The following is a 25,670-nucleotide window of genomic DNA, read 5'->3' as shown; positions in this document are numbered from 1 at the left end:
ACTGTTTTCCTGTAGATTGACTCACATACCACTGTTGCTAATAGGTTCCCAGATAGGGCCTACCTGGTTCTAGATTTCTAGATCGGATCAAGAAACAGGACAGGAAGAACTTTTTACTGGAAGCTTTGATGGAAAAGAGGATGCAGATGCAGCCCCATGGTTCTTAAAGGGACATTGTGTGAGATTTTTAGTTGTTTATTTCCAGAATCCATGCAGCCCGTTCACTAATGTTACCTTTTTCATGAATACTTACCACCATCATCAAATTCTAAGTATTCATTATGACTGGAAAAATTGCACTTTTCATACATGAAAAGGGGGATCTTCTCCATGGTCCGCCATTTTAAATTTCCAGAAATAGCAATTCTTATCTGCAAAAATGACTCTACGTGGACCATACTACAAAATATTAGTTTATTACTCAGTAAACTTTCATAAAAAGATCAATTTTGGCAATAGGCAGCCCAGTTTCAATGAGCAGCATAGTTGCATAGCACCCTTTTGACAATTTCCTGCACAGTGTCCCTTTAAGGTGATGATACACAGGGCAACTTTTTGGACAACGGGCCCCAAGCAACGACATCGTCGGATGATGTTTAGTCTGTTCATCACATAACATTTCTATAAAGAGAACTTGGATTAGCCGTAGACAACTTTTTCAACCAGTCCATCCAAAAATGAAAGGCCAATCATGACGTTGCCCAAAAAGTTGCCCAGCGCATCATTACCGCGTGATCAATTAGAATCAGGGAAAGGGGAGAGGAGGGTATGTGCTCTCACAGTAAACCCCTCTGTTCTATGGTACAGACCTCCTATGCTAGGTAGCAGGCTGGGCTGCTCCTTTGAATCCCGGTCAGATCTCACGCACAGCCAATGCCTTTTCGCCGGGTACAGGGTCAAGGTGTAAAGTTCATGTAGGGCAAGGTTACCTGCCCTGCCTTGCACTTTATGTCAGTCTGTATAATGTCAGTCTTGTGTATGTCTATGTCCTGGCATGGTATACAGTGAGAAAACATAATTTCATTTTCCTTCTATGACTTGTGCATATGAAGAAAGTGACAATAAAAGCTGACTTGAGTTGACTTGGAAGAACCACATACCGGCGATGAGCTCCCTTTTTTATCAATCCTTATTTTCATGATGTTTCGGGCCACCGTGGACCACCAAAATGTCATGAAAAAAAAGATGGATTTTAAAAGGGAGCTCATCAGTGCGCGGTTCTTCCTTGCCCTACACGGGCTGCTCCTTTGGCTTTTGCCTGCTTCCAACGCCCCTACTTCCAGTCCCCCTGCCCCATCCCTTTGATGTCTGATAATCATTTCTCTACTAGCTCTTGATTGACGGGCTCAGACTTTTAAGTTTTAGTTTATATGAATTGGCTTCCAACCGATAACAACAATGACAAGTGACAGATCTCAAGTTAATCGGCAAAGTTACCAAAACCAAAAAATAACCAACACTCAAGACTACAAAATAGAGAAGATCCACTATGTCTACTACAGCACATACGTACAGGATGTCTCTGCTCCCAACCAGACAACCTGCTACCTTTTAAACCCCATTCCCTTGGACAGTCTGAATCCTCTCCCTACTGTCCAGTCCACATGCAGTTGGGTTTCTCTCTCTCTCTCTCTCTCTCCAAACCAATCAGTGAGCTGTTGTCTTCTCTCCCCCCTCTTCAGGCTGCGATACCTATATTGTGCAAGAATCTTACTTTAGGACTCATGAAAAAAAAGAAAGAATATTCAAGACTGCTTTCCAGTAGATTGACCCGCATACTACAGTACTGTTGCCAATATGTTCCCAGATAGGGCCTACCTGGTTCTAGATCGGATCCAGAAACAGGACAGGAAGAACTTTTTACTGGAAGCTTTGATGGACAAGAGGATGGAGATGCAGCCCTATGGTCTCATGTGTTCTCCGGTACAGACCTCCTATGCAGGGTAGCAGGCTGGGCTGCTCCTTGGAATCCAAGTCAGATCTCACGCCCATCCAATTCCTTTTTTGCTGGGTGCAGAGTCAAAGCATGAAGTTCATATAGTAGTGGTGTCAACAATGATCGATTCGGCGATCCGAATCGATGCGGGGCATGGACGATCCAGAATCGATCCGGCCAGTTCCAGAATCGATCCGGCAATTTTTTTAAGTTTCAATTACTTCCATGGATATTTCGGGAGCAAATGAATGTTAAGTTAAATAAAAGCAGTTCAAAACTTTGCTAGACTGATACAGACTGATACAGAAAATAGCCAATAAATTGTTGCTCAGTATCTGACTACTTGTATTGCCTCATCATGCTGATTAAACATTTGCTTTGCGTTCAGTAGAAATGTAAATCCTTGCAATGCATTGCAGAATTGAGTCGGATCAGATCGGATCTACTACCTCCCGAATCGTGATCGAATCGGATCGTGAGGGCAGTGCCGATCCACACCACTATCATATAGGGCAAGGAAGAACCCCACACCAATGAGCTCCCTATTTGAATCCATCCTTATTTTCTTGACGCTTCGGGCCACCACCCTTAGGGCAGGCTGTGGTGGCCCGAAGCATCACGAAAATCAAGATGGATTTACAAAGGGAGCTCATTGGTGTGTGGTTCTTTCTTGCGCTACATAAGCGGCTCCTTTGGCTTTCGCCTCCTTCCAGCCCCCCTGCCTCCCTCTCTTTGATGTCTGATCATCATTTCTCTACTGGCTCTTGATTGACGGGCTCAGACTTTTAAATTTTAGTTCATATGAATTGGCTTCCAACCGATAACGACAAAGACAAGTGACAGATCTCAAGTTAAGCTGCAAAGTTACCAAAACCAAAAAATAACCAACACTCAAGACTACAAAATAGAGAGGATTTACTATGTCTACTACAGTATATACGTACAGGATGTCTCTGCTCCCAACCAGACAACCCGCCACCTTTTAAACCCCATTCCCTTGGACAGTTTGAATCCTCTCCTATACTCTCCTGTGCACACTTTCCAGTAGCCTCGACCATCATCCTACGTACTTCCGCCAAGAGACTTGGCTCCGCACTACGTCTGGTACCTGTTTTCTGTGGAGCGATGTTGACCGATAGGATTTGCCGGTGTTCCGACAAACGGTCCTACATTGTAATTTTATCCTACGGTAGGATGTTCTGTCAGACATGTCTGTTAAACTGTCCTTCATCGCCATATATAGACGTCAGACATGTTTGTTCAAAAACGTATAAGTTAAATCCTGATTTTTCCGAAAATGTCCTTCCTGCTTCCTGCAATCACGTCAGATCAAACAACCTCCAGACCATGAATACGAAATGTAATGGTAGTATTATGGGATGGTCAGGACGGACTACTTTCCACTTAGGTCTCTCTCTCTCTCTCTCTGCTCTGCTCTTCCTTGGACACCACCAAGGCCAGTGTACAGAGCACTCCCAGCCAGGCAGCATCTATACCCTACCCCTCAGAGTAGCACCAGAGAGAGTAGAGAGAGAGAGGTTCCATTGACCCATTGTTTCCGGGTTCTATTATTGCAAGGGGGAGGGGGGGAAATCCCCCTTTAGGCAGACCTAGGCAGACCTAAGGACTGTTCTATTCAATGCTAGGAGCATTATGACACGGCCCTTTAGGCAGACCGGAACCTGGTCATGTTAGGTGCCCATAGCAACCTATTATGTTGGCATATCTCTATACTTAAAGAATCTCTGGTAGCACGCTAGGCCAGCCAGGCTGACTGCCCCTCCTGACAATGACTCCCAAACACTGGTAGGTGATTAACCAAGAGCTTAAACCCACTTATGAATAATAAAGAGACAGGAGTGTTTTTCTTTTTTTTTCTTCTTCTTTTCTTTCTTTGCGTTTCCTGTCCTTCTCGGACTAATAGCCACATTAAAAGCTGTTTACAAGTCAGTGGTGGTGGAGGGCACAAGTCAGGACGAGCACTTAAAGATCCAGAGGGAGAGAGAGAGGGAGAGAGGGTGGAGGGAGAGAGAGGGAAAGAGGGTGGAGGGAGAGAGAGGTGGAGGATGGAGGAAGAGAGAGGGGTGGAGGGATGAGATGGAAACGGAGGGCGTGAGGGAGGAAGAGATAGGAAAATAAAGAGAGAGGGGTGGTGTTCACTCACACTTGACGAGAGAGAGAGAGAGAGAGAGAGAGAGAGAGAGAGAGAGAGAGAGAGAGAGAGAGAGAGAGAGAGAGAGAGAGACAGAGAGAGACAGAGAGAGAGAGAGAGAGACAGAGAGACAGAGAGAGGGACAATGATGATGCTCACTTACACTCATCAGGAGAAAGAGAGAGCAAGAAAGAGGGATGCTCGCCCAATCAATCAATAGGCCTGTTCTGAAGAGGGACTGGCCCTCTTGCTCCCATCCACTCTTCCTCCACTCCTCCCCTCCTCCACTCCTTCTCCACTCTTCTTCCACTCCTCCTCCACTCCTCTGCTCCTGCACTATGAACTGCTGATAGGAGACGCCTAATGATAAAGAGTGGAAGGCAGCCAGACACACACACACACACACACACACACACACACATGGATGGACGTACGCGGCGGGCCTGCTGGTATAGGCTGGCTCCCCGCCTGCGTTGTAATTAAGGAAGCCAGGGAGTTAGGCAGCCTTTGCTTAACTTTGATCCGCACTGACCTCCGATGTCTGACTGATGCAGAGGAAGCTAGGAGAATGGTAACACACACACACACACACACACACACACACACACACACACACACACACACACACACACACACACACACACACACACACACACACACACACACACGCATACGAGCACACACGCCACACACACACACACAAAAGCGAACACACACACAGGTGCATGCATCAACACACACACACACACACACACACACACACACACACACACACACACACACACACACACACACACACACACACACACACACACACACACACACACACACACACACACACACACACACACACATACACACACACAGAGGCTGCTGTCTTAACAATGGACACATTGAGAATGTCCACTGTTCTGGCTAGAGGATGTAGCCTATACGGCTGGGGTCAGGGCTGGAGTTGCAGTTACACAGTTGATCTTACAGTGTCAATTCAACTTTTATGAGTCAAATTTAACACCCACTGTGATGGTTCTAACTCTGTAAATGTCGAATTAACACCACACACTTTACATTTGGATATGGCTGAGGCTGGGGCTGGGCTGGGGTGGAATGAGAAGCTTTGACAGCCACTGATAGATAAATGGTGAAAATCACTCTCGACTTCAGAGGGAAGATATCACTCTGGTCCGATGCTGAATTTATGTAAACAAACAAAGTTCCGGCTAGTGTGACCTTTCTCAAGTCAGCATTGGACAAGAGTGTGTTGTATCTTTCCTCTGAAGTGAACAAGTACAAATAATATTGTATTATTTTATTTTAAAATGTAAAACATAGGCAGTAACCTCTCTTAGGCAGTGATTCGGTATTCATCATAAATTAAAAATCTAGATTCAGTACATCCCAAATTTGCACTATATTTAAATGTAACTCAAATGTGTCAAACAAGCTGTAGATAAAATTGCCATATAACTTGACACAATAAACATGTCAAATAACTAATAAACATTTTCAACGATTTCAACTCCAGACATGCCCTCATACAAATAGGTAAATGAATAGGCCTACATAAGCCAAACATTTAGACTACTGGTGATCCTTACGGTTTTTTTTTTTCTTAAACTGGGTCACAATGTAATGTAAGCTATAAATTGACCAAGGCCTAAGACTATGGTCAGTCCATTACATTCCATTACATTTCATAATTGCACACAGTTCACAACAGTACTCTAAACAAATATATTCCCCAGATTTGTTATTCGACCGTGGTGGATGTGGGTATGCAAAGTAGGCTAGTTCATGCAACACGATCGTCTAAGTGCGATTAAAAAACAGAGACACTTTTTAAACTGTAGCATGAATCTAATAGCAGTTCGGAGAACATAACGCAACGACATAAATGCAAGAATGAGTTCTGTTTGCTTGTAAGGTATTTAGCGCTGGTTGATTGGTTCATCAAAACTGCGAGGCGCCGCACCAACAAAAGTTTAAAGAGCACGCCATAGGCCGGATTGCACATTCACCGAAAGCCCGCCTGCAGCTAAAGCAACCCCTTCGATTTGTCGAGAGTGGTTCCTGGGAGAGACGGAGAAGTGATTGTATTGGCTGGAGAGACTTATTTTCAACCCTTCCCCGTACCCTGTGAGGATGGTGAGTATCAGAGAGCCCAGTAATTGAGAGTACATCTCGCATACCTGTAGTTGTAGGCTACACCACTCCGAAAGCAAAGAGGACGTCTGGATCTTCTCAGCGTGCATTCACCAGCTCCACGCCGAGTGTGGCACCTGCATGAGGGGGCTGTTGGATAACTCATGAACGTTCCGCGCGAGCCGCGCGCTAATTTCCAATCAGGACCACAGAGCAGAAGACAGCGACCGCTACTCCGCGCTTGCCTGGCAAACATTGCCGCCGTCTGCAAACAAGTGTCAAACAAGGCGAGGTAGGGCCACAATTATGAACATGTGTTCGTACTTTTCTGCAGGTTATTACCCAGTGATACCAGAGGAACAATTAACGTTTCCCTTAATTCTGGATATTCGCGGTTTGTAATAAAAGGCTCCCGTGGGGGACTTCAAGTTGGCAACACCTTCCGTGAATTAGGACACTTCGACACTACTCAAGATGATATCATTTCCGTTATCGTTTTCTTGTCTTTAATGTTGTGGTGTAATGTAGTGTTTAAGAATAGTCCCTAGTATCGGCTGCTATTCTGAACATTTTTTTTTTATGTTAAAAAAAAACCCTTTTAATGTGCTCTAAATTGATATGACAGCTTAACAAACTTCTAACACCTAAGGGCACATCAACAAAGTAAACGTCCCCAGTGCAATTAATTAACTCAAAGTGTTTTGCTGATTACATTTTGGGTTTTAATATGTGCATGATTCACACGTCAAAGTGTCCCTGCCCTCTGATAGAAGAGGTTACATGCTATTAAATGCCTATAAAAAATCCTCAAAGTTTGCCTGCTCTAAGCAAGGCACTGTCTATTTTTGTCCCCCTACATTTCAAAGGTGGTGTACAAAATAAATGAACAATCTGGTTTTAGCCTATTTTAAGCATTTCATTTGCCTTTGAGTGGTCCTGCTGCCTTGGCATTTTAGCTAAATAGCAATTAATTGCTGCTCTTGGACTAATTATGGAAATGTGGTGTAGCTAAAGCTGCATTGAAAATGAAGTGGCCTGTTAATTATGACATGTAAAGGGAAAAAATAAAGTATGCCCTGTTGCCTGCCTGCTCTGTCACAGCGTATGTGTGTGTGTGTGCGCATGTGTGTGTGGACCTTGTGTGTGAGGATTCTGCACCCCAGTAGCAATACTTCTTAAAGAAGAGCCCTCTCACCGCAACCATTAGAAACTGTCACGGTGAATTAATAACAAAACAACACAGTGAATTGATTATTTTTTTCCCTTTCTGTTAAACCCTACAGGTTTGCTGAGCTGAAAAGCCACTTCACCACTCATAACGCACAGTGAATCGCCTCCAAAAAGCACTAAGACACCAGGAACGCAACAAAGAGTGTACACCCAGCGGCCCCCTGCGTAGTGGAGTAGGTAGGTAGGCACAGATCATTTTTACACCCACACCACGCGGCACCCACTGTGCCAACACAGTCTCGTCTCCTGAGACTCCTAGCCATTATGCATGAGAAGCAGACCTGTTGGATGGATGGATGGATGGACCATGGAAGGATGCATCACATGTCCTACTTTGTGTGTGTGTGTGTGTGTGTGTGTGTGTGTGTGTGTGTGTGTGTGTGTGTGTGTGTGTGTGTGTGTGTGTGTGTGAGAGAGAGAGAGAGAGAGAGAGAGAGAGAGAGAGAGAGAGAGAGAGATGAGGAGTAATGATGGCTCTGCTTTTCAAGGAGGAAGCGGTGACTTAGCCTACTTGGTTGTAAGTGTGAATGAATGACTAAAGTGTCCACAGCAGCGAAAGCCAGTCACACACACACACACTACTGTACCGACGCTATTCTATTTCCTTGTTTATTCCTTTGGTGCTTGTCAGACACTTTGGCATCTGATATGGAGAAGAGGAGAGCCTCTTGGATCCCCCATGCAGACCAGTGTCATTTCACTCACCACACAGATGACAGAAACCTGAGCGCTGCCTGTCCTGTCTGCTCCGTTGGCCTCCACCTGATCTTTGATCTCCGTTTGGGATCCTTTTTGGGGTGCTTTTTTTGTCAGGCTGTTAGGCGGCTACTGGACAGGCCATGGTAGTAGTCTTGGGACTGTGGTCAGATGAGATGGTTGTAAACAAGGAAGTCTTGTGAGGGGTATTTTAATTGTTGGTGTTTTATCTCTTGTGTGTCTTTCAGGGCGTCTTTGACGTCTTGTTTCAAATATTTAGTAGGCCAACATATTAAAGCAAACCTATAACGCACTCAATGGTCCTCAAAATGTTGCTATAATTGTACCTTTTTATTTTATTTTTTCACTCTTCCAACATGTCTTGCTGTTTAACATAGGGGGTAGCCACTTTAATGTGTTTAAAATCAGCACTGTTAGAGTGCCCCTTGCCTTGTTGTGTGTACAGTTTTGAACAGCACCATATGCTACACCAAACTGCACGAGGGCCTCGAGCGTCTGTGGCTCTGACGTCAGACGCAAGCCTATACCGGTGAGCGTCTGAAGCTTTATTACAGTCGCGCACCCTAGATACCTCAAAGCAAAGACTGAGCAATCAGGAGTAATGGGGAACAATGTAAAAGACAAATCGTCCCTGTCCGTGAATACTTTCCATAATGAAAGGCTGATGAGATAGGATGTTAAATAATATGGAGAGGCAAGTCTTTACAGATGAGGGCGCATTAAGTCTTGTCATTTTGAGAAAGACCTGCAGCATTAACTAAGGATTAGAATTTAGGACACTGAATAGGCTAGCGTCCTAGGAGAGAATACACGAGATATTAATGGGGTCATGCATTTATAGGCTAGTCCAATGTGTACTACTACTGACAATGGCAAAGTAACTCTTTTTTCACATTTGTGGACGACTTCTTTTAAAAAACAGGTTTTAAAATGGCGTGAGAGAAAGTGGCTATCGACTCTCCAAGCTGATTTGGCTCATGTAACTCGCCTGCATTAGCGGCGGTCACTGGGGCCAGTTTCTGACTTGTTAACTGATTAGGTGTGAAATGACAGGGTGCTGTTTCTTTTGATAACTGTTAATTTCTATTCTTTCTCGTCTATTGACCCCACAGGTCACATAAGCAATTGTTTTTAAACGCATGATTAATTTCACAGTGGGGTTACCGCGCACCTAGATGACGCGCAATGCATTATGGAAATCTGAAATTTATTGCCTCTGAATTATAAAACAGTTAGGCTGGCGACAACCGCTGACGGCTATTTTACCCTGCAAGCACATGACCTGCGCGCGTGTGTGTGTCTGTGCGTTTATAACGAGGAAAAACACAACACAGGCCTACACATAGCCATATCACACGAAACATAGACTAACTATAAAATCATAAAAACAGTATAGCACTCTAACAGAGCATGTATAACACAGAAGGCTATTTTATGTAGCCTATAGAGCTGGCTACTTTATTTGTGCGCGCGCGCGTGTGTGCGTGTTTTAAGTTAACATTTATTATAACACATTAATAATATGAGGCCAAGTAATAAAAGAGTATAGGCGTAGGCTATGTATATTATTATCACGTCCTCCAAGAGCTCATCCATGTTTGTATTGTAGGCCTACATTGTATTGTACACATTCATTCAGTGTTTCGGCATTGTCTTGAGCTCGTCGTTGAGCGCGCCTGTGTTCTCTTCCGCGCGCTCTTCCCCGTTACCTCCGTGCCTGCGGAGCATGCGGGATGAGCGAGCCAGACAAAAGACAAATGCCTAAGACCTAAATTGGGTTTATAGAAGAGCAGATGGGACACGCTTGTCAGCTCTGTCAACACGACAGTATTCACGACCAAAGAGAAAAGAAGAGATGGAATGACACGAGTCCAAAAAAAAGGAAATGGTTTATTAATCACATAGGAGGACAGACCAATAATTAAGCAAGGATGATCACAACCTTCGTGATGGAAGTAAGAAACTTAAGTGACTGTAAAATTGTGTCAAATTCTAATCCATAAATATAATCCCCCGGGCTATTGTTTTGATTAAGACAGGGGAAAAAAACAATTACTTTAATTGCTCATATATGTTTTTTAATATTTTTGCTTTACAATTAGATTTTGATGCTGGTCAACCTAGTCTATTTATTTTTTCAACGTCCACTAAAATAAATGCACAATGAAATTCTCTTTTAGTGTGGCCCCAAGACGCACGCAAAATTGTAATCAGAAATGAAACTTATAGTTTCATCTTACAGAATGATTTACTTTTACCAACTGAAATGAATATCTTCACACGGTAAAAAATAATAATAACCTGGTTTGCATGTAGTGCTGGATCGCCCCCAGATCCCTCAATCTAACATCAAATCATATGTATCATAGGGAAGCGATAGCCTATAAGTTTATAGCATAGGCGTAGAGTTACATGTTTTCAGTTCAAATATCATTTTTGAAAAAAAAAAACACTTGAGTAAAGTGGCATAACATTAACAATTTCCTACTGCATTTTGGTTTCTGGATGGCTAAATTATTCTCAGTTTTCTTCAATAAAATATTTTTTTGTAATGCCATTAGTCCATTCGTTGAACTCTTCCAGGCATGGACAGCCTCAGTCCCCTCTATTAAAATGTGTAGACCTACATGCTTTCTAATACAGCATACATACATTCATGTTAAAAATGAAACCTTATACAACCAGGTAAGACCAAAGGCTTCTTATTTTAGAATATTTTCGCATTGGAATGACGCGCACCTCAGAATCTGATAAATAGATTTGCGCGCTTTGCTGAGACTTGAGGCTCACTTCTTGTTTTTGTATTTTATTCGCCCGCAGCCTACAACACCGAATCCCCTGGTTTATTAATGCTTGGGCTACAAATGGTACATGTCGTGTGCGGTGTTTCTCATTCAGATGGGGATGTATACAGCCTCGGATCCTGCCTGGGGCCAAGCTCATGTGTTAGCCTCTCTTTAGCGCGCTGAGTGGCAGTTAGTGAAACGTCATTGGCTCCCCGCGCAAAGCCTTTTCAGTCATCAAACCAGCAGAGGGGCAGAGTCACGCCAATCAACTCCCATTCAGCCCCGCCGGTGAGCCGGTACAAGCCGTTAAAGGGAATAACTCCGCGCCAGACACACAGTTATTCACTCATCGCCGACGGTTAACTCACGCGCAGCCCGTCCCGGACACCTCTCTAACGAAGGACGTTTACTTATTCCTAGTTTAGGATAAATAATATAGGCCTATTCGCGGCGATCCTGTGCATTCAAACACTCGAGTCGGTTTGGTTCAGTTTGATATCGGATATGCTCTTCTTCATTATATAGCACTTGGATTCTCTCCACGGTCAGACAGAGGTAAGCTCGGGAACTTGGACCCAGTAGTGTTGATGCGTAACGTGTGTGTACTTTATTTTATTTTATTTTATTTTTAAATATAGTGAAAAGAGAACATGCTACGTTGCCGCTTAACCGTGAGTCTATTATTATTATTATTATTATTATTATTATTATTATTATTATTATTATTATTATTATTATTATTGGCCTATGTAAATATGAAAATGTAGTGTATGTAGTGTCCTTATGTGCTGCTTGAGCAGGCAGGGGATATAGCGCCGTGTGCGCGTTTGACAGATGATGGATGGGGCTGCGCCGGGACAGTTGATGAGGCTGACAGCGCAGCTATTTTACGCCAAATCACCTCCATCTTTGGGGGGTTAATAATCGCAATATTCTTGCCACTATAACATACTCACTTTCGGTCACCCTTCTTCCCAACTGTACCGAAGCGTCCGCGGGTCTTTGTGGGCTGGTGTGTGTGTGTGAGAGAAGTAGACCGTTTATAATAAAACATATTATAACTTTCTCGTTAGCTATGGCTTGTCCGTGATGCAATTGTTTCACTCTGCCATTTTTTAGAAAATACACTCTATAAATTATGAAATTATTAATGCTTCCATTTGAGACAAATTCGTCATGGACACATTAAAATCAATTTATACAAAACTGACGTTGATTTATTCATCAATTTAAAATATGCCCGCTGTAAAAGAAGAGAAAAAAACAGCTGGAAACTGTCACTGATATATTGTAGTTTTTTGTTTTGTTTCCCATTTTTTTTTATTTTGTGTTACTTTAAACGATTAAACTATTGCTTTAAGATAAATAAGAAAGGAAAGGCCATTCTATTGGCTAAATATTTGGTATGTTCCTGTAGTTTGTTGTTCATGTGTGTGCAGCTCTATAATCATGACTGTTATTTACATGCATGTCAATCATATTGCCTACTAACCATTAAGTAATGAACCATAATGTAATTATTTAACTTTTCCGATAGTTATGAACTGAAACACATTATTTCGTTATTTCATTACTTCAATTACATGCCAGTGAAACTATGATTCTTACTCAAAAATGTATTTGAAAATCCTTCATAAATGATTCATAGCAGACAAACCAATGCACAGTAAAACCAGTGTTTGTTTTAACACCTTCGTCCAGTCCTTTTTTCACAAAAACTATTTTCTGTGTAATTTTCCCTTGCATTCTGCTTTCATTCTGAAACATTCTCATTGTCATTATTTTTCTTCTTCTTCTTTTTTGTTTTGTTTACAGAACATCACCCAGTTTCCATCGGAGGCGGACTCCGGAGGATGGACAACCCCCCCCCTCGGCCTGTACCAGAAGACATCACCATGGCCACCCCTCCCAGCTCGTTCGCCGCCCAGGAGCCCCTCACCCCTCCGCGGCCCAACCACTCTTCCCTCAAGCCCAACCAGGTGGGCCAAGTGGTCCTGTACGGCGTGCCCATCGTCTCCCTGGTCATAGACGCCCAGGAGCGCCTGTGCCTGGCGCAGATCTCCAACACCCTGCTCAAGAACTACAGCTACAACGAGATCCACAACAGGCGGGTGGCGCTGGGCATCACCTGCGTCCAGTGCACGCCGGTGCAGCTGGAGATCCTGCGGCGGGCGGGCGCCATGCCCATCTCCTCGCGCCGCTGCGGCATGATCACCAAGCGCGAGGCTGAGCGGCTGTGCAAGTCCTTCCTGGGCGAGAACAATCCGCCCAAGCTGCCCGACAACTTCGCCTTCGACGTGACGCACGAGTGCGCCTGGGGCTGCCGCGGCAACTTCATCCCGGCGCGCTACAACAGCTCGCGCGCCAAGTGCATCAAGTGCTCCTACTGCAACATGTACTTCTCGCCCAACAAGTTCATCTTCCACTCGCACCGCACGCCCGACGCCAAGTACACGCAGCCCGACGCCGCCAACTTCAACTCCTGGCGGCGCCACCTGCGTCTGACCGACAAGACGCCGGCGGACGAGATGGTGTACGCCTGGGAGGACGTCAAGGCCATGTTCAATGGCGGCAGCCGCAAGCGGGCGCTGCCCTCCTCCGGTCACATGGGCTCCATGAGCTCCATGATGAAGTCGTCGTCGGGCTCCGTCCTGCCCCACATGATGCCGCCGGAGCTGGGCCAGAAGAGGCCCAGAGGTGGAGGAGGAGGAGGCGTCGGAGTCGGAGTCGGCGGTGGAGGAGGGGTCTTCGACGATGACGACGACTTAGACGGCAGCAGCCTGTCGCCCCACAAGAGCGCGCGCAGCTACCCCGTCATCCCCGTGCCCAGCAAGGGCTTCGGCATGCTCCAGAAGTTCCCCACCACCTCGCTCTTCCCCAGCCCCTACCCATTCCCCGCCTTCGGCCTGTGCCAGCAGAAGAAGGACGACGGGGACCTGGTGGTGGGCACCAACGGGCAGAAGAACCCCGGCCTCTCCGGCCTGCTGTGGCCCGCCCGCAAGGACGCCTTCTACCCGCCCTTCTGCATGTTCTGGCCGCCACGCGCCGCCGGCGGCATCCCCGTGCCCACCTACCTCCAGCCCCAGCCCCAGGCCCTCACCTCCCTCACCGACAACCCCTCGCTCAGGCAGGCCTTCCTGGAGCTCTCGGACCCGGGTGGCGAGACCGGAGCCGGAACCGGAGCCGGAGGTGTAGGAGGGCTGGGCGGCACGCCGCGTTCTTCCACGGGGCTGTTCGAGAGCGACTGTCCGTCATCGGTAGTGGGTGTGACCCCTGACCTCCGGCCGGCGTCGGAGAGCTGGCTCAAACTCCTGGACGCGCCCTCCCTGCAGGCGCGCAAGGCCAGCTACCACTCGGCCTTCAGGCCCGTGGTCAAGGACGCGGACGGCAGCAGCATCGCCAAGCTGCACGGCAGCCTGCCGGAGGAGTTCGGGGTGGTGGGCAGCGGCGTCGGCGGCGGTGCGTCAGAGCGCCCCCACCTGTCTCCCGGCACCAGCTGCAGCTACCAGAGCGACAGTGCTGGCGAGAGCGACGAGGAGCAAGAGGTGGACGTGGAGACCAAGCAGGACGACGAAGAGGAGGAGGTGGAGGACTTTGGGCTGCGGCCGCCGCCGACGTCCCAGCAGCCTTTGCACCTGCGTGGCCTCGGCCTTGCTCCCTCCGACAGCAGCAGCAGCAGCAGCAATGGCAACACGTCAGCGTCCGAGCAACAGAGGAGTAAAGAACCGGAACCCTTCTCCTCCGCGCTCGGCTCAGACAACGCCAACACCGCCGCCACAGGACTTGACGACAAACCCGGGCTGCCGGCTGTCAGTCCGCCCGCTTCTCTCAAGGTCCCCAGCCCCATCCACGCTTCGCTGGAGGACATGGCGGCGTACAAAAATGTAAATATTCCCTCTAGGCACTTCAGCTAATTATTATTTAAATGCCTCCGCAGAGCGGGAGCGAGGGAGGGAGGGAGAGAGAGAAGAAGGAGGGGGGGGGAGAGAGTGCTGATCTATATGCATAACGAGATTGATAGCTTGAGCTCCCTGCAGAAATGAAATATGCACAGCGCTCTGATCTCCCTCCTAATAAGCCCAGACGTGTTTTGTTTAATGGCGACATTATGTTTGCTCTCCTTGTGTCACTTCTGCCTATTAGTCCTTTTAATCTTTAACCTGTCGACATTACATTAACCAGGGGGCCCCGAGAAGTCACTCTCGACTGTTACACGGGGAAGGAGGGAGAGAGAAAGAGAGAGGGAGGAATGGAGGGAGAGAGAGGGAGGGAGAGGAAAGGAGAGGGAGGGAGCCAATTTGGCATCCTTGTAACACGCTAGGTTGAACACACACAAAGTTACTGTCTGTTAACGCCACTCAATTGTCCTGTTTTGCGAGGGACGTTCAAAAAGCCATTTAAGCAACGATAACCTGGTGAAGGGGGTCTGTCTGTGTGTGTGTGTGTGTGTGTGTATGTTCTGCCCTGTATGGACGCCACTCTCTCTACTGTCGTTTGATTCCCAAGGACAATCGATTTTAACTGCCCCGGTCAGTTTCTCCCAGACAATTTTATACACATGCAGGCTGCAGCTATATCCCCCCCTCCCTCTCCTTCTCCCACCCTGCCAACATGAATCAAGTCTAAGCAGTACTACCCCCCTCCTCCTCCTCCTCCATCTTTTCCCCATCTCACATCTCACCCCCTCTCCTCCTCTTTCTCTTGTTTTATGGTCCTAGAGCCACAAGAGCCATGAGGAAGGTCTGCCCGCTTACGCAGCCAAAGACACCACCAGCCATTCAGGTAAGGAACATTACCCCAAAAGTGATTTTTTCCCCAGAAAAGTGTTTGCAATGCACACATTTATATTGTTTTTCTTTGAGTCACAAGAGTGGATCTTTTCTCTTAAGCCTGAACAAAAAATTTGTAAAAACTAAAAATAAACATGCACACTGACAAACACACACACACACGCACGCACACACAGGCACGCAAACACACACACACATACAGGTGCACACACACACACACACACACAGAGACACACGCCACACCAAAAGAGCTGTTTTATGGTTATGTTTAACACCTCCAACATGTTGGTGTAATGAAGTATATCGCAGCATGTCATACTTTAGTCATTTTCATACCAAGGTGCAATGCAGAGAGAAATGGGGGATTGGGTCTATCTGTTGTTTGTCTTTTTTTTTCCCGTCTTTATTTTCACCATTCCACACGATAAGCCGGTTTAATGGGCCATAAGTGTCCCTAATACTCCTGTCCTCTCTTCCAGATGAAAACAAAGAACCGTCGAGTTTCTTCGGGTCGGAGACTGAATCGTCTGCGCAAGAGTACTGGCGAGACACCCCAGGTATGTACCATATAGATGGGATGGGACGGGATAGCGTCACATGCAGGCACATCGAAAATCCCCCTTTAAACACTAATGTCTTTCTCAAAGTGCTACATTTACAGCAAGAGAGAAATTGTTTTGCTAACAGGCACCACTCTCGGATTAATATAAGTACGCGCGCGCGGAAATAAAAAATATTTTCTTTCGAATGTGCTCTGGCACAAATGGAGGCGCTCTCCACAATGTCATTGGGAAAAATAGACTCTGCTGGGAACCATTACAGTTCAGTGACAATCAGCTCATACACGGGGAAGGTGACAATCACCATTTGAGCAATATAAAATGGGGTATAATTGCCTTTTTGTTGGCAAAATCTTCCATTACAAAGATCATAGCTTATTGCCTTTTATCTGTCAGGGAGACATTAAAAAGTGTTTTATGACATCTATGCCAACATTTATATTATCTCCCTTCCCCGATAATGATCTCCTCACATAATGTATAATATATTTGAAAAAAATTACATGAAACAAATTAAATGAAAGCACCTTTTGCCTGATTGCCCCAATGTCTCCTAGGGGCTGCAGAGGACGTGATTAGAACTTCTGATTCCAAAGAGTCTGAGGCACTGTCTTAAAAGGAGGGGAGAGAAAAGAGAGAAGAGAGAGAGAGAGTTCTGTTTCTTGGGAGAAAAATAATCTAATTTTCCATTTATGTAATGCAAACTGCCTTGCTTTGACTATTCATGGTTAATTGACTGTCAAACGAGGTTGTTATCCTCAGGCACTGTCTGCAAATTTGCTTGTCAAATGAGACAGAGAGGAGGAGGAGAGAGCGGGAGCAAGCTACACTTCCAAATGAGGGGAGCGTTGTGAGGGCTTAAGAAGGCAAGACGTGAAATGAGCTGGGTGGGGGGAGAGGCAGGGAGGTGGGGAGTGTGTGTAGGTGTGTGTGTGGGGGAAAGAGAGAGAGAGAGAGAGTGTGTGTGTGTGTGTGTGTGTGTGTGTGCATGTGTGTGTTTGGGGGGAGGCAGATTATATACCCAAATGTGCTGGGCCGCTTCATTTAAGGCATTCGATTTGCCGAACTGCGCGCACAGAAATCAGAAACATAGAGATGCGCCGCGCCATCAAAAGAGATGCAGAAAATGCGGCTCGGATTTCTCCTTGTAATGACAACTCCTGGGGACGCCAGACTCCATTTACTGTCTCTGATTTTCCAACAGCCCTGCACGCAGTGGCCATATTAGTGGATATAGAGACATACTGAGACTGCAAGTGTCTCCTTCCATACTAAAGAAATGTATGTGTGGCAGAAACCAAAAAAAAGAAAAGATTTTAGCGGCACAAAACTAAAAAGGTTATGGAATATGGATGATATTCTGATATGCAAAAAAAGATTATTTAAAAATATTTTTCCTATGATTGTTTTTTATGTTAATTCAGTAGAGCATTAATGTTTGATGACAAAAAAATATCAATTTGTTATATCTAAAATATTGTCTTTCGTAATGTATAATATTACTATATTAGTAAAAATGATAGATTATTGAGTGATCAGAAACAATTGCTACCATATTAGGTTAGCGTATTTACATTTTCTGGAATAATACTTTTGAAATCATCACATCTGTTGAATTACTAAACTAAGTTTTATTAGTGAAAGGAGACTGATGTTGTATTTGAACATCGGAGTCCGTTGAATGTTTTCTTAGGCTGACCTCTGTTGGCCAACTGGTGTAAAGACAATCTCGTCTCACTGCTCAGGAGCCCTCAATCTATGTCTATGCCCTCAATGACTAATGTCTTCCATCTTGTCTGCTTTGTTTTGTATGATTTCAGGAGAACAAAATCAAGATTCCCATTCACCAGTATCACTGAAAAAGGATGTTGAGAACATGGAAAAAGGTAAAGAATGTTGACTGCACTCCTTCCCCCAACTATGCCAGTGTTTTATTGGCAAGTGTACATTGTAAGCGTAAGCATAGTCATAGCTCACATCAATAAGCACAAGCTATGGCCATAAGACATAAGAATAGGTTTTTTGTTGTTGACTTATCTACTTCTAAGATCTCTGCCACTGGTATTCCACTGGGACAAAAGTGTGATTACCTAGAGCAGTGTTTCCCAACCAGGGGTACGTGTACCACTAGGGGTACGCGAGCACACTGAAGGGGGTACTTGGAAAAATGTAATTTTAACAAATGCATGGGAGCATAGTCACACTGGAATAGAAAAAGCAATGTGAAACACAAGTTAGGGGGTACTCGTGGCACAACAAAAAGGCTCAGGGGTTACATGAGACGAAAAAGGTTGGGAAACACTGCACTAGAGTGCTGTACTACTACTATCAAGCGCGCATTTTCATTTTTTTCGTAGTGCTGTGAAGTGTATTTTCAGTCTGTACCTACCTCAGGGGAGGTGATCTAAATCACATGTTTTATTTTTTTTATTTATTTATGGGTGGAATGGAGCAGAGCTCTAACCTGTATGTATTTTTGCTTGTTTGCACCCAAGAGGAGCTTCAGAAGGTGCTCCTGGAGCAGATTGACTTGCGAAGAAGACTGGAGCAGGAATTCCATGCATTAAAAGGCAGCTCGCCGTTCCCCGTTTTCCGTAAGTAACACCCACTATCTTTGCTGAACGAATGGCACTGTAAGCATTTGTGGTTTACACCCGCCGTGGTCATATATATAAAAAAACACTATATTTTATAACACTTAAATTTAGCACATGCAGCAGTATTTTTGAGACACAAAAGGACACAATAATCTGCTTCACAGTAAAAAAAAAAAAAAAAACCCGTCTTGTACGGCATTTTACCTTAAAAACACAGAGCTAAAAACAACCACATTCACACACATATTTGGATGTGGTGGATATATGCTTGTTTTTTTTTTGCTGATGGTTGTTGTATGTTGTTTTCTCTTTCCATGCAGATAATTTCCAGGACCACATGAAGAGAGAGCTGGCGTACCGGGAGGAGATGGTACAACAGCTACAGATGGTGAGAAGACACGAACAGGCCCATGAACAACACACAGCACAGCATCACTCAGATCTGCATATACCCACAGCTAAAGGCTGTTAACATTGCGGAAATAGGCTACGCGCGATCATACGGCGCATTGCCACTTACTTTACGCGTGCAAAGGAGAGAAAGTCTCAAAAGAAACAGAAAGGAAACAGAAAGGGGCGCACCTTGCATCAAACTGTTTTTTTTTGCGCACAGGCATGTTTCGGCGTATGCCTTCCTCAACTGAGGTTGCCCACTGAGGAAGGCAAGGCACACGCCGAAACATGTCTGTGCACAAAAAAATAAAAACAGTTTGATGCAGGGTGCACCCCTTTCTGTTGATTTGAAGCATTTTATTATGGCCAGCACCCTCAAAAAGGACCCTGGTATAAAAGGAGAGAAAGTCTTCAATGATTCTCTGCGGAAGTTTTTACTCGGGTTGGAGCCCCATGATACCAGTGCAACACTGTCATAGTCTTTGAAAAGATTTCAATGCCATAGTGCTCTACTACGACTACACACACACACACACACACACACACACACACACACACACACACACACACACACACACACACACACACACACACACACACACACACACACACACACACACACACACACACAATTTTTAGTAACACACTATGACTTGGTCATTGACATTCTGGTAACAGCAATTTCACACGGGTCATCTCTTAACAGATTACCGGTAAATGTACAGGTATCCCACACTTCATTTCAGATACTTCACCTCGTAACTAAGAGTGACGATTTGTACTTTGCAGTGGAAATCTGCTTAAAAACGTGTTGCATTGTGATGCCAATTTATTGACCAAGGTTTAGGGTGTGTGTGTCCTGAATGACTCATTGCAGTAAAGCATGAGCATGGAATAGTAATTAAAGCTGAAGAGAAAACTTGCCAATATATAACACACACACACACACACACACACACACACACACACACACACACACACACACACACACACACACACACACACACACACACACACACACACACACACACACACACAGGCAGGCAGACTTCAGCCTGAGGGCTGTGTCGTTTTTTTAATAATGCTTTGTGTTGGCAACAGCACATACAGATATTCAGATCCCCAAATATCAATCACTCCCGCATCTGCACACAGACAGCAGGGACGTGGTGACAGACCGAGTTTGTTTACACGGCCATTTCAACACAATTAGTCACGTTGGGAGGGAAAATTACATGTGTGCTGTACGATTGTGAAAGCTCGGCATGACAGATGGTTGTCTCAGTCGGAGCAGCACACACGCGACAGAGTGTCAAGTTTCAGACCCTGAGCGTCACAACAATAAAAAAAAAACATGAGGAGTTGAGTGTAGTAAAAAAATAATAATAATAAAAAAATCCATATTTCAGATAGCTAGAGATTGTCATTTTCCATGAGCCCCTTACTGAGCAAATATCACACTCTGTTACAATGATTATTTTCTTAATTATAATTGCCAATAAGCAATACAATAGGTACCGTATCCGCCAATATGCAGTTACCTACAGTATGGGGCGATTGCGAATTCAATTATTTCTGCGCTTTCATTGCATGACTAAACTCTAATGGCTCCTGTCTTGCTGTTTCCATCCTAGATTCCCTATGCAAACATCCTCAGAAAAGAGAAGGTCGGCCAGCACCTCAGCAAGAGCTAAACGGTAAGTGTCCCAAAGGCCGAATAATTACTGTATGCAAGCGCACCGCACACACAGTGCATTTTGTGGCGCACATAGTCAGTGCAGTCATATCATGCTGTAATTATACTACAGTCACACTACAGTATATATTAAACACAATTACGCGTTTAAAAGTGTGTGCCGTTTCTTATAGTGTCCCTACTAGGTCCTTTTGGGGTGGTTAAAATAATGTCCTAATTAGTTGCCATCAAGGCAAGGTTATTAATAGCACATCCCAACCATCAATTAATATAGTACATGCACCAACAGGACCTGAACCTGAAGTGCCATGCAAAAACGTAGCCTATATAAATAACATAAAGTGGAGCCACTGCCAATTTATATTTAAAAGAATATAATGAAATAAGCGTTTTAAAATTCAATCTATGCAAAATTTACAGTAATCATGAATGAGAGATTATGCTATATTAACAGCGTTAATATACAGAAAAGGACTTCAAAGAAAAGTTGGCGGAAAATAGCTCCTCATCATCATTGAGTACATTTTGCTTGTCTGTTTAAAAATACATTGCTACAGATGCCAACGTTTTTCGTACGAGACTCAATGAAACCAGCTGAGGTTACGTCTAAGTGCACAGTATTATGACTGCATTAAGCAATATGATGACCTTACTGTAGTTTTATTGTCATTGATTTTCTTTCTAATTCAAGGCCATCAAGGCTTTCATGTCCTCCAGACAGTCCAAAAATATGAAAAGATGTAGTTTTATAAGTGTGTGTGTGTGTGTGAGAGAGAGAGAGCGAGAGAGAGAGAGAGAGTGTGTGTGTGAGAGAGAGAGAAGGACAGAGGAAAGGGGAGAGAAAGAGACAAAGAGAAAGCCAAGGAGACACAGAGTCTGTGTTAGTTAATGTGTGTTTGGGTTTGCGTAAATGTTCTGGAGTTTTAAACATTGTTTTGTCTTTTATGCAGATCATTTGGGACACCATGTCATGTGATGCCAAGCACCTCGTTCCTCTGAATATTCCTGGAGCTGAGAAGGGTTTACAGAAGGCCTGTGGCTATCTGTGAGCGGCACCGAACTGAACTCCCAAAATGCAACAGAAGTGACCTCATGACCCCGTCTTTCCCTTGAACTGTCTTTGAATGGCTGAAGTGGCAAAGAGGGAAATCAGCTGTTATCAACGCGGAGCATCTAAAAAACCTCCCTCAAGGAAACCTACCTTCGGAATGGAAGAAAGAGAGAGAGAGAGAGAGAGATAGTCTGTATGTGTCTGTATGCACCTGTGTGTGTGTGTGTGTGTGTGTGCACGCTCGTGTGCGCACTCGTGTGTGTGTGTGTGTGTGTGTATGTGTGTGTGTGTGCGCGCACTTGTGTGTGTGTGTGTGTGTGCGCATGTGATTAGATGTGTATATTAGTCCTAAAAAAATTCTAAGAGGCACTGGCAAATGAACACATGAACTATGAAACTCATTTCTGGTGTTGCCCTGACCCACACATTATGGATTCCTTTTTACACGGTTCGTGTGGCTCAGCACATCTTTGTATTTATGATGTATAATTCTTGATGGAGCCGTGGCACCTTTCTGGAAAATGAAGGAGAAAAATAATGGGGTATGTGAACCCACCGTCATCATCAGTGAACATAACAGCAAATGAACTCTCCTTTTCAGTTTGCTTATTTATTTCACATGTTGACATACAGTAAATATTAAATTAAGAATGTTATTATGAGCTGTTGATGCAAAATGTATTTAAATATGTTCTTGTAGTTTCTCTACTATTTATGTGGATAATTAAAGTCTATACAACATTGAGTCTGTGGCGTGTCCATATATTCAAGTTGACTCACTCAATTGACTTTCCTCCAAAGATGATAGCTTTGCTTGTGACAATGCCTGTGTATTAAAGAGTATTAAAGAGGAGAATAACATACAGTGTCATGCAGAACTGTTCTACCATCAAAAAATCAGAAATAAGATTAAACAAGGAGTGCCCATGTATGATGCCTTTGTTGGAGAATCAACATTTTTGGGAAAGACTGACCGTTCTCTCTTTGGATTGGATGAGGAATGTGTGACGTAGGACGTTGGGTGCCTTCTGTTCCTTCCTTATCAAATTACATCACCACGTCAGAATAGAAATAGTGCCAGCATGGCGTTCACTCTGTACTCTCTGATACAAACAGCAATTTTATGCACCAATGCGATAGCCGTTTTGCACGAAGAACGGTTCTTGAGCAAAAGTAAGTATTCGCACGTTTCAGATTACATGCCGATATGTTTATTACGAGTTGGGTCCGATCTGTTTTGTTAGCAAGTGAGCTGAAACCTCTTCCTAGCCTAGCTGGTTATGCTAGTCAACTCAGCCTACCATTAGAATTCTACTGGAAAACCTTGCAGATGCTTGTGTGTTCCTATATGCAAACATGTTATTATTTTTCTGTGTGAAACCTGTATTTTCATACTCCCTGTTATTTGGATGCGTATACATCTTCTGTAGCTTTGACAGCATTCTGTCTCAGCACTTGATGAATGGGAACACCCCTTCTAAAATGTAGACTACATACAGAGATGTCCATGAAAATAAACATTGCAGCCCCTGCTCTTGTTATCGGTCATTTATATCACCGAAATCATGTTTTGTTTAACTATTGTTATGAATCACTGACAGTTGGTTGGGGAGCAGATCAAGGCATCGGTGGATTCGGCGATGAACCAGGGATTAAAGCACAAGCCCTGAACCTCATACGTTCCGTCAGAACAGTGATGAGAGGTAACAGTGTAACCATTGCATGCATTAATCGAGCATCAACTATAGCAGTTTCTACTTGGTGATGTTGCTTACACCGGATCTCTCTTTTTCTATCTCCCAACCACCCCCTCTTTCTGCCCCTTGTTTTCATTGCAGTGCCGTTAATAATAGTGAACGCGGTGTGCATTGTACTACTTCTGCTTTTTGGATGAGGAACCGCCCCGACAGCCAAAATGAATAACGGGAAACAAACAACACAAGGACCATTTCACGTCAAGATGGATATCTCCACTCCTCGACCTGTAGGGATTTTTTTAGCATCTCCATTTGAGTCTTACTTTGCACCTCATTTTTGTGCTTCAACAACAGTGAATGATGAATTGTCTTTTTTTTGTATATCCACGCTCACTTTTCTACACAGAGAGCCAAGAGCTAGGTTTTCTCTGAAAAGCTGGAGGACAGAGCCAGCAAAAATGACAATAAAAAAAAGACAAGCAAAAAAAAAACCCCATCTTGTCTGTCCTGGGACATTGCCTTGAGCACAGTTCTTTCGGTTTAAAATAAAGTAATTCATTTGCCACCTGACATCTACGCCACCAGCCCACCACATACATTTTCCAACTGGATTTATTTTTCTGCTGACTGGGTACAACTTCTGCCAGCCTGCCTGAAAGTAATAGAGCCCAGCAGATCCATGGGGGGCTCAGCTCCATTGGTTAAGGTGCCGTACGGGAGATACTTCTGTAAATGCACTGTGGTCGGCACTCCTTTTCTCCCCCATCTGTCACCATGCATCCCTGTTGTCTTCTAAGGACCTAGGGTGCATTCCAATATGCAAATTGTGTCCTCCACTTGTGCTTGTGGCCTCGTACCAGGAAGTAATATGTTGTGATGACATCACTGACAACAGCATTGTATTTCAATATTTTGCAAAAGCTCAGTTGTAAAGTCATTTTCTCATTTGCAAACTAGATGGTGAATGAAGAGTAGTCCCTCAAAAATTGTTGTGGCTAGGCCACAAGCACAAGTGGAGGACGGGAGTCTGCATATTGTAATGCACCTCTGGTCTATGTCACATAACCAAAATATATCAGCTGTACTATTTAAGACATTATTCGTAACAAGAGGATAACAACTTGCATAGATAATGGACTGCAGTAGCTTGGCTTGTTGGTATGACATTTGACCGACCCATCAAGTGCTGTTATTGTAAGGGGTATACTCCCTCTGTCTGGCACTCATTGCAATGACTGAATGTTGTGTGCAAGCATTTATAATGAAGTTTCATCTTCTTAAAAATGCAATCGATCATGTCTCTCATTAATGTTTTAATAAACGGAATTAAACATTTTAACTGTTTGGCTCAACAATTGTGTTATAAGGGTTGATGGTCTTATCATGGTGGTATTTAGAGGGAAAATTGTCATGATTTCTTTCTATGGTAAGCATTTTGCTCAACAAATTTGTGACAAACATGAGATGGCTCTGGGAAAGCGCTGAAGGTAAATACAAACAAAATTGAGTACTTTTAACCCATTGACGCCTAACACACCTGCAAAAAAGGGTGCTGAATGCCTCAGCCCTTTTTAAGAAAGGTTGCCCTCAGCCTATAAAAAACGAAATATCTCAGCCTCTGAAGTACATAAAAATATGCCATTAGTTGCATTTAAATGCTAAGACCCCCATTTTGCATTAGAATGTGTTCAGTCATCTCAAACAAACAGACATTTTTAAGAAAGTTCTCTCAAATCTTATGAGCCTGAATGTTGCGTAATGCAGCTCCAGGCGCCAGGGCCAATGTTGCGCAACGCAACATCAGGCATCAATGGGTTAAAGGGTTTGAAATACAGTGTGTGTGTGTGTGTGTGTGTGGTAACAGGTTTAAAATTATATGCGTAAAAAAAAAAAACATGATTCAGATTGATTCAGATACTCTTT

General features: G+C 44.3%; 3 protein-coding genes across 3 annotated transcripts in view; 2 read left to right on the top strand and 1 right to left on the bottom strand.

The window, feature by feature from the left end:
• katnal2 (katanin p60 subunit A-like 2) overlaps positions 1-25,670 on the bottom strand; it is a 157,788-nt gene that overhangs the window by 106,796 nt on the left and 25,322 nt on the right. The gene's annotated exons all lie outside the window — the stretch shown is intronic.
• skor2 (SKI family transcriptional corepressor 2) lies at positions 12,850-22,224 on the top strand. The gene is made up of 8 exons (XM_063211178.1): positions 12,850-14,847; positions 15,682-15,745; positions 16,233-16,310; positions 18,134-18,199; positions 18,809-18,907; positions 19,231-19,298; positions 20,938-21,000; positions 21,950-22,224. Exons 1-7 carry the CDS (start codon positions 12,859-12,861, stop codon positions 20,995-20,997), a joined length of 2,424 nt encoding a protein of 807 aa, XP_063067248.1. The 5' UTR covers positions 12,850-12,858; the 3' UTR covers positions 20,998-21,000; positions 21,950-22,224.
• ier3ip1 (immediate early response 3 interacting protein 1) lies at positions 23,084-25,086 on the top strand. The gene is made up of 3 exons (XM_063209861.1): positions 23,084-23,223; positions 23,652-23,753; positions 23,889-25,086. The coding sequence occupies exons 1-3, from the start codon at positions 23,133-23,135 to the stop codon at positions 23,942-23,944; spliced, it is 249 nt and encodes an 82-aa protein (XP_063065931.1). The 5' UTR covers positions 23,084-23,132; the 3' UTR covers positions 23,945-25,086.

Source organism: Engraulis encrasicolus, chromosome 11, assembly GCF_034702125.1.
Source record: "Engraulis encrasicolus isolate BLACKSEA-1 chromosome 11, IST_EnEncr_1.0, whole genome shotgun sequence".
Taxonomy (NCBI): domain Eukaryota; kingdom Metazoa; phylum Chordata; class Actinopteri; order Clupeiformes; family Engraulidae; genus Engraulis; species Engraulis encrasicolus.
The sequence above is the reverse complement of the archived record's forward strand: the minus strand, read 5'-3'. Positions and strand labels throughout refer to the sequence as shown.